We start from the raw sequence: 9,883 nt of genomic DNA, 5'->3' as shown, positions 1-9,883 counted from the left end.
GTAAACGGCATCTTCAAGTCGTGGAGGGAACTAACACCCAAGGAGGGATGCTATTTTTGTACACCCAACAGAACACAGAAACTACGTATTAGAATTTGAGGGTTTATGATGATGTGGGTCTTCGTCATACTTCATGCTTATATCACCAGATGTTGCCATCCACGTGGCATGCTTGAGGATGGGTATGGTTGGGGTTTGTGGACCGTATGATCATCTGGGTGACCCACTTGATTTCGAGTGCTCAAAATACCATAATTATCATAATTAAATCATCTGACAAATGGGTTGTCTCTTCTCTTTTCTCATTTTGTTTTTGGGTTTTCTTTTTTCTCTTTGTTTGTTGGTTTCCTCAGCTGTTATTGCATTAATTTTAAGAAATTTACTATTCAAGAACTATTTATAAATAGTTTGCCAAAAGAACATTTTTATAAATATGAGTTGTATCAATGAATCTTTCAATTCCCAGATAAAGTGAGCTAGGAAACCACAAAATATTTCTCTTTGTAGCGTTTTGCGGGGTGGGGGTTTCTCTTTGTAGTGTTTTGTGGGGGGTCTTGTGCCTTGTGGATGGACAATCCTTGGCAGTGCAGACCCACCCAATCTGACCCAAAGGTACCCTTGTATCCTGCAGGCATTTGTAAAGGCTTTTGTCCCTTGTGCTCAATGTAGTCCAATGCATTTGTGCATGTGCTTTGTACACGATGGCATAGTTGCTCTTTCCTAAATAAAAGTTTCTCAAATACATACTATTTATTACATGTGGTATTAATTAGGGACAGATTTGGATTCACTTGAAATATAAGTTATCCGAACAAGGATGTTATGAATTAAAAGAAGGGAGTTTGTCACAGCCCAATTTCATATAACTAGTTTTTTAAAGAAGCGTTAGCTATATGACTTAATTCCATAAACTATTAAGCCATCTTCTATAATAATATATTATAGAAGGAGGGGAGCTGGGGGAATTAACCTATGAGATGATCATAGTTTGCCCAGTTGTAGAAATCAATCAATATAGCAGGAATTTGAAGCAATATCCACGATGCTTAAAGGATATAAATATGTATGATGTAAGCATGTAAGGGCATGGCTGCCCATAGTGGGGATATAATGAGAAAAAGACTTGGAAATGGAATATGAAGAAGCAAGGACAGTGATTTCATAGCATCATTCAAGTTTCTGCAGCCCTTTCACCAAGAAAACTACTGGTGGGTTGCAGGACAGATAGAAGCAAAACCTGTGAATGTGCTTCTCTTTCAGTCATGGTCACTCCAAATCGAGCCTGCCTACTCAAATGTCTTCCCACCAATTACATTGGAATAGAAGAACCTACCACACTTGCAGTACAACCCATTTCTTGAAATGTTCATGTCCCTGTCAGGGCCAAACCCAATCTGTATTCTACTTTTTGTACCCTACTGAATTAGGCATGATCTAATTGGTACCTCACAGGATTGGACTCAATACTTCCCCTGTTGGACAATATCATATTCCATCTGTTAAACAAACAGGCTTTTCTAGTAGTATTATACTACCTAAGTTGGACAACAACAGCTACTGAGAAGCAGAAAGGCAAATTCATCCTATGCTACGAATATGATACCCAGAAACCAATCCTTGAGGATGACCAGAGGACCGATTACCAAGTAGTGAAGTCAGAATCAAGCATATGCATACCCAATTCATAAGCAAGATCATAATAGTGTCAATCACGCTCAGTGTGTACGACGTGGCATCTCTAACAAACCCTTAATGATTTGTTACCAACATTCAGCTCTGTCAGGGACTGGGAAAACAAGGCCTACCAAAACACCCCAAGTTGATATCCATGAAGATGAAGTACAATGCTTTCATGTGTTAATAATTTAAAACTCAAGAAATGTGTCTAGTGTCCAACAAGAGAGAGAGAGAGAGAGAGAGGAGAGCAATAATTGTACCCTACTTAGCTGGTGGGTCACAATGTTCCAAAAGCATGTATTTCAGAGACATGACATTTGCTGATAATCCATCATGATAATAATGTTTCAAACACAAACAAACTGTGCACTTAAAATATTTACCCTATATATAACTTCACCTTGGGTAGAGAGGTGTTGAAGTGTTAAAGGAAGGTGACTACAGGGTTATGTCATCTTCGAGTATGTGCATTGCAGTGGCCAGCTATCCATCTGAAGCTAGTCCTGATGTTTATCCCCACTTCTTTTCTTTCATTACTTTGGCTTTATCACTTTTTGCCTAACTATTTGGTAACTTCCAACCTTATAAAAGCAAAGCCAATCTGTTATTGGCCCAATAATACGGAAGAAAGCTTAGGTTATGCAACAAGAATGAAAGAGAGACCAAAAAGGGAAGAATAAGCATAATAAAAATAATAAGTATTAATAAAGAAATAAGTTGAAATGACAGGAATGGTGTCCCATCTCATGATATTTAGGCACAGCTAACAAATTTTTCACTTGAATCAATGAAGGAATGGCGTGGTTAAGGTGGCATGTCATTGTCCCAGCGTGAGTAGCTAATGGTGGCTAGATGACACTAAAGATGTGTATACAGCAAAAAAAAGACCAATTGAGGAGGGCCTGGGCGAACAAAGAGAGAAAAGTTGAAAGGAGGCAGATTTATTCTACTGCCATTTAGGAGGATGGGATCCATATTAGTTGAATTTACACTTTGAAAACATTCGAAGAAAAATCAGAAGGCTGCATATAAGATTCCCATTATCCAAATGTGTTAGACACAAACTATTTTACGACTAGAATGTGTGACCAGAATTGTAACACAACATACTAATAAAAAAACAAGATTGTAACAGTGGATGGGACAGCCACTTTTGTTTTGAACCGGCTCACAGATTGATTGATTAGAGTAATTTCTACTACACCAGGGCCTCCCTTCAGAAATACCTGAACAATAGAATTGTACAATGCATGCAATTGCATAATCCAGTTCTTCTTCTTTTGCTTAAGGTTCAGCTTAACAAGAAAGTCCAATTCTCCTTTGTCCACGTTCTGCACAAATTGAACAATTTGATTTCTTTAACTTCAAACAATGATTGATAACTTTGATCATACAGTCTCCTCATGCTACAAAGAAGTGAAATACATGTATTCCTTCCAGACCCAGCTCTAAAGACCAGAAAGCGAAAATAAACACGCCAGATATACACATACATAGACATGTCTTTGTTGCAAACTCAGCTTTAAATACCCAAAAATATACACACCCGCATGCATAATACAATAATAGCATTCTGTTCCCAAATCCATATACAGATACACTTAAGACATGAAAACAAACTATAATGTCTCAGTAAGATTCTTTGCCAGTATATTAGCTACCAAAATTTTCTGTGATGTAGAATTGACTAACATTACCCGGTTGGCAATTTCCAAAAAGAAAACAAAAATATAAATAAAAAACACATTTCTGTTTCTAAAGACAATCTAAACGAGGAAATAACAAGTTAGAAAGTCTTTGTTCAATGATCATCTACAAACTTATTGATTCTCATGTACAACTACCAGAAAGGAAAACAATATTAGTTCTTTGAACACAAGTAGAAAGGCCAACTAAGATTCTTTCCCCTTAAATAAGGTCCACAATTTTCCAAAGAATATATACCTATATATAACCAAGATAATCTTGATGGATTGTTTTTTAAGTATTCATAGGCCCTTGGCACCAACATAAGCAACAAAGACTTTCTATGAGAAAGCCCAAGTTGTAAGTCAAATTGCGGCAATTCAAATGACTGAATGATTCCTAGAAACAGTGAAGGTTCACATTTGTATGCTGTACAAATCCGTCCACAGGCATTTGGGACACTGATCCAGAATTTTGATGCCAACTCCTCTTCCTCCATAAACATTCAAAATCAAAGTATATGTAAAAAAAAATAATTTAGAAAAAATAATAAAAAGTAAAAGTAAGAAACATAAAAGAAACAAATCAGACCAGGCATAAAAGAAGAGAACAGCTAAGATCACCACTATCAGAACTTACGCAGTTCTCCCACTCTTCTTACCATATTTATCTACAAGATCTAAAGCTATAAACATTACCTTTGATTCACCTAGTTAAGTTAAAACTTGCTGAAAATACAGTTATTAGAGTAAATTTTAGTGACTAAACACTTTCAACTCCGCAATGAGATCACAAAATTAGCATGCATGACAATGTCCCCATTCTGGAGTTCTATGAATAACCATAGCAACAGAAGCAGGTAGAGCGTTAATGGGAAATATATATGACAATCAACTGATTTCAACTGGGGGCTGCAATGCTCCTGAAAGCCCAGTGCTATTGAACCATCATCTACTTCTATACTTTAGCTAGAAAGCATCTCTTATTGCAACATAGCATTTTGATCATTGAGATTTCTCAATTATCCTACATCCCCTCCCCCCGACCCCAAAAAAAAAAAAAAAAAAAGATTTATCTATTATATTGATACTAGTTCTGTTCAAAGAATGCCATAAAATGCAGGAAAGCAGGCATGAACGGTTATTGACCATCTAATGCAGGAAAGTGCACATGACAATTTCTTTTTCCTTTTTTGGCAAGGCAAACAAGGAACACCGTATTTAATCTACATCATCATTGACCACCTAACAATTATAAAGCATGAGGTAAATAAACGAACAATCTGCGCAGTAAATGCGATTATGGTTTGCATGACTGGAGAGCTAACAAAGATAATAATTTCCTTTTGTGCATCAACAAAGATTCATGACTAGAGGGCGAAAATTCATGTAATTATCCTCACATAGAGGGATAAAGGTTGAATATGTTGTTTCTTACTTCTATATTTAATTGTCTTACTACCTTTCCTAACTTATTTTTATTATATTTTCTTTTTTTATAAATATAGTAGCATCCCTATCAATAAGTTGATACAAATTCTCTCTTAATAGATTTTTCAAATTGAAATAAAATCACGTGCATTGTGTGTGCACTGCTTGTAAAAATAACATTTTCCTTGAACAAGAAGATCAAATTTTTCACATTCCCACAACCACCCTGGGCAATAAGAAATCCAATCTCACTATAATTCAGTTTATCATAATTGATTTGTTCCCTTAAAGGAAATACATATAAAAAGGGATCCAAAATTCAATTATTATCAGAATGTGCACACCAATTCAAAAAAGATAGTGCATTGACATTTTTTTTGGCAATACTGGTTCAAAGCAAATTAGTCATTAGAATTACAGCAAGTAAACAGAAACAATATATTTTTTAATACATGGTATCCATAAAAGGCATCTAATACTAATACCAACATAACGCCTCTTTTCTGAAAATTGAGCAAATGAAAAAACAAGCCAATAACATATCTCAAACATTTCACTTTTATCTACAGTTCGGATGATGGATGCCCACTCCACAAGAAGAATCACCAAGCGGCACTCACACACTAGCTATGTCGTCAACATGAACTGCTGGAAATTAAACCTCTCATGGATCTGTCTGAATTTTCCTTTAAGCCTTTGTATCTGCAAATGACATAATACTTGTTAAGAAGAGAGAAAATGCCGACATTAAAAGTTCCATAAGCAACTAGCAAAAGAAAAAAAAAAAAAAAAGGTACCATAATCAAAAGGACAGATTCAATACCCGTTTCAGCTCAATTTCTGTTTCTCTCTTCTGTTGCCCCAATGAACGGCGCAGATTAGTAATATCAAAAATATTATCCATATCATCTTCAAATGTGGATTCTATATCCTCACGAAGGAGTGCAGGCAACTTGTCAACTACCGGCATTAGAAGAAAACAGTTGAACTGCAGAAAGTAAACATTGAGAAAGATCAAACAGTAGAGGGGAATAGGAAGGCTAAAGAACCAAGGCTTAAAAATCTAGCAATGTACAACAACTTCATCTCCTTCCATCGCTTCAAATAGTTGAACAGAAATTTGATAACACACCAATGGAGCGCATAGATTATAGTTCATACTCAATTAATCAGTTAGGATTTACTTCCATCTAAAGAATTCCAAAAGATGCATTCAGTGAAAGAAGGATACACAAATGCATACCTTTAATTCAGCAGAAGCCAGAAAATATTCTCTAATGCCATGGAATATCTGTTGTACCAGAGCAAATACAATCCTTTCAGAAGAAGGAGCAAGCCTCCTGTTCCAAAGTGTGCTATCTAAAAGATCAGCTAGCCTCATCTCTGATGTCTGCATAGCGGCACTAGAGTCCATACCCAAGGACAGATTATTGATTTTTACATCCACCCTTGGCTTAGCGTCATGCTTTTCATTGACCATTGATCCAAATGAAGATGACTCCAGAGGCAGACCAGCTGATACAGAATTACCACCAGTGGTGTTCTGTTCTGTTCCACCAAATGAATCTAAGAAATGACGTAATCCAGCACGATTCTGAAAATTTGGCATAAATCAGGATACAGAGAGAGAAGTCCACAAAAAGGATTGCCTAAGCAACATAAACAACATATGCATTGTTTATTGAGATGGTCCTCAAAAAATCCAGTTACAGTTCAAACTTGTCATTTACAATAGCTTGCTGCAATGGTTACATTCTGGAACATGGACAAATAAAGCGTGAGGTGAGGGTTTAAATCTAATGTGCCAAAGTGGCAGGAAAATTCCACAAAACAAATAGCCTTTTTCTCAATAATAGATGTGTTATATTTCCTACAGCATTTTAAGGCATAAATATATTCTTCTCAGGACCATCAGAAAAAAAGTTAGTAATGAGACTGGAACAAAATTTCCTATAGCATTTTAAGGCATAAATATGTTAGGACCCGGGGGTATAAATGTAATAAGAGAATGCGGGTAACTGTATAACTAACAGGGCAGGGAGGTTGAATTGGCGGGAAGGATGGTTAGTTGGCCAACAGATTGGATGTACGCCTAGTAAGTAGGCTGTTGTAGAAGGAGAAGACAGTTTTGGATTGAATAACAGATTCTCTCTCTCTCCCTAATTTCTATTCTTGCTGGAATTCCTCTCAAAATTCCGTCCTATTGTCAACCCTAATCTAAGGGCTTGACAATTTGGTATCAAAGCCACTGATCCTCGATGGCTCTCTCTCGTTACTCACGGCAGCCGTTGAAGGATAGTGTGAGTCATGACAGAAGGGACGTGTTTGAAGTAGCACGAGGCACATATGGAGGCTTTGGAGTCGGGTGTGGCGCACATGCAGGAGGATATGGTGGGCCATAGGAGGAATTTGGTGGCCGTTCGGGAGGATCTGGCGGCCCATCAGGAGGACATGGCAGCCATTAAGGACAACACAAAGGAGCTGGAAAGAGTCCAAGAAAGGGCGGACTTTTATGGCCAAAAGATCGACATCATGTTTAACATGCTGTCCGCATTGCCACAATTTAGGTTGCCCGAGGATTTCCCTACAAGATCGGGGCTAGAGTCGATCTTTGAGAGGGATGGGATTCTGCCTAGGCTGGAAGGGTTTAGGATGACAGAGGATCATGTCGCATGGGAGTAAGAAATGCAAGGGTCGGGTCCGGTTTCCTCAAGCAGCAGCCATATTCCCACACCTTGATTGGAAATTCCAATCTTTTAAGGAGAGAAGCCGAGGTGGTTCGCCGCTGTGAGTGGTTCTTCGAATTGTACCGCATCGAAGAGGATCAAAAGGTGATGATGGAGGCAGCGTATCTCAATGATACCGCCGACTCCTGGTACCAAAGTTGGAAGCAATCAGAGGGGGACATCGTGTCGTGGGTGTCATTCACAGAAGAATTGTGTGGTTGATTCGAAGAGAGGAGCATGGCAGACATGGTGGAGGAATTCAATAAACTGCGGCAACATGGGTCAGTAGAGAAGTACTTATGGAAGTTCGAAGAATTAAGGGCGGTGATAGGAATGGCCCATCCGAGTTTGCCCGAGCCCTACTTCGTATCAAGTAATATTAGCGGGTTGAAGGATGATCTACGATCAGTGGTTAAAATGTTGGGGCTATCGACGGTTAAACAAGCGGCAAAGAAGGCCTGCTTGCAAGAATTGACATAGAAGGCGGTATTCAAGAAGAATAGCATAGCAAGGGTACAAATGCATCTTCTGGGGGTAATTTCAAGTCTACAACATGGGTGGCCAGTCAAGGAGGGGCCAAGAATGGTACCGGCTCAGGGGCAAACAATAACCCAACTACGGAGCAGAGGAGATAGTTGGGCCTATGCTTCAAGTGTGGTGAGAAGTATGGGTCAGGGCATCAATGCCGAAGGTTAATGCTAAAAATGGAAGGGTCTGATGACGAAGGTGAGGAAGAAGAGGAACGGCTGGAAGAAGTGGGTGAAGAGGAAATTGTAGAGGAGGAACAAGGGGATGAAGGAGGCCAGATTTCCTTTCACGCCTTGAAAGGTGGCCCCACTGGAAAAATCATTCAGGTGAAAAGAAAGTTGGCAGTGCTGATTGATAGTGACAACAACCATAGCTTTTTGAATAAAGCTATTATCGTAGACCTCAAGTATGAATTAACTGAGACAAACCCACTATCAGTGACAATAGCCAACGAAAATAGAATGTACAGTTATCACAAGTGCTTTAATTTCAAGTGGATGATGCAAGGGGTCGCATTTGTGGCTGATTTGAGGGTTTTGGAGCTCGGGGTGTGTGATATTGTCCTGGGGGTTGATTGGATGAAGACTGTTAGTCCATTGACCTTTGACTTCAACAAGTTGGAGGTGACGGTGGAGATTGAGGGAAGGAAATTGACTTTGGTGGGAAGCCTGGAGCAAGGGGAGTGCAAGTTAATTTCAGGAAGGCAATTGCAGAAGCTAATACAAAAGAATAGAGAGTAGATTACACAACTATACCCTATACGTACAGTGGAATATGAGGAAGGAGGAGTGGATACAGAGGATCAACCAATAGATGCAGGGCTAATAATAATCCAACTCCTAAATGAGGTAACCACTTGTGACAACTTACACTTATTATTGACTAAATTTAAGGACTTATTTGTGGAACCTACATCCCTACCATCTCAAAGACCTCTTGATCATTCTATCCACCTTAAGCTCAATGCTGAACCTGTGAACATTCGGACTTATCGCTATGCACCTGTCCAGAAAACCGAAATTGAGAAACAAGTCAAAGACATGTTAACCCATTCCATCATACAACCCAGCCAAAGTCCATATGCTTCATCAATGCTTCTTGTCAAAAAAAAGGATGGCACTTGGCGATTCTGTGTGGACTATAGACAACTCAATGGTGCTACCATTTTTTCTAAATTGGACCTTAGGGCTGGATATCATCAAATAAGAATGAAACCATCTGACATACCAAAAACAACATTCTGCACACATCAAGGGCTTTATGAGTTCACTGCTATGCCCTTTGGCCTTACTAATGTCCCAACCACTTTCCAAGCCTTGATGAACCAAATATTCAGCCCCTATTTGCGAAAATTTATACTTGTTTTCTTTAATGACATACTTGTATATAGCCCAAACCTTGAGCAACATTTAGCCCACCTTCGGACAACCTTTGAAGTCCTTAGATTCCATCAATTATATGTCAAGTTGCCTAAGGGTACTTTTGCAAAAGGGGAGTAAGTACTGATCCGAAAAAAGATAGAAGCGATGGTGAGTTGGCCTAAACTTGCAACAATTAAGGAGTTAAGGGGGTTTTTAGGACTGACCGGATACTACAAAAATTTTTTCCAGAACTATGGGGTAATTAGTAGGCCTTTGACTGAGCTACTTCGAAAGGATAACTTCCATTGAAATCCTAACGCGAATGCAGCTTTTGGAGCTCTAGGCCATGACCCAAGCCCCATTTTGACACCGCCATATTTTTCTAAGCCTTTTGTTGTGGAGACCGATGCTCGTGATAGTGGAGTAAGGGCGGTACTGATGCAAGAGGGGAGACCGTTGGCTTACATTAGCCAAG

The 9,883-nt window shown here is 38.8% G+C and overlaps 1 protein-coding gene across 1 annotated transcript in view; it reads right to left on the bottom strand.

Moving 5' to 3' along the window:
* Positions 1 to 5,151: 5,151 nt before the first annotated feature.
* The window catches only part of LOC127802399 (dynamin-like protein ARC5), a 37,694-nt gene continuing 32,962 nt past the window's right edge, over positions 5,152 to 9,883 (bottom strand). The window contains exons 15-17 of the mRNA XM_052338188.1: positions 6,037 to 6,387; positions 5,617 to 5,781; positions 5,152 to 5,495 (exon numbers count right to left, since the gene is read on the bottom strand). Coding sequence (XP_052194148.1) covers positions 5,421 to 5,495; positions 5,617 to 5,781; positions 6,037 to 6,387 — 591 coding nt within the window. The 3' untranslated portion in view covers positions 5,152 to 5,420. The remainder of the gene's footprint in view (positions 5,496 to 5,616; positions 5,782 to 6,036; positions 6,388 to 9,883) is intronic.

Source organism: Diospyros lotus, chromosome 5 (assembly GCF_014633365.1).
Source record: "Diospyros lotus cultivar Yz01 chromosome 5, ASM1463336v1, whole genome shotgun sequence".
Lineage (NCBI taxonomy): Eukaryota > Viridiplantae > Streptophyta > Magnoliopsida > Ericales > Ebenaceae > Diospyros > Diospyros lotus.
This window is presented reverse-complemented; position numbering and strand designations above follow the sequence as displayed.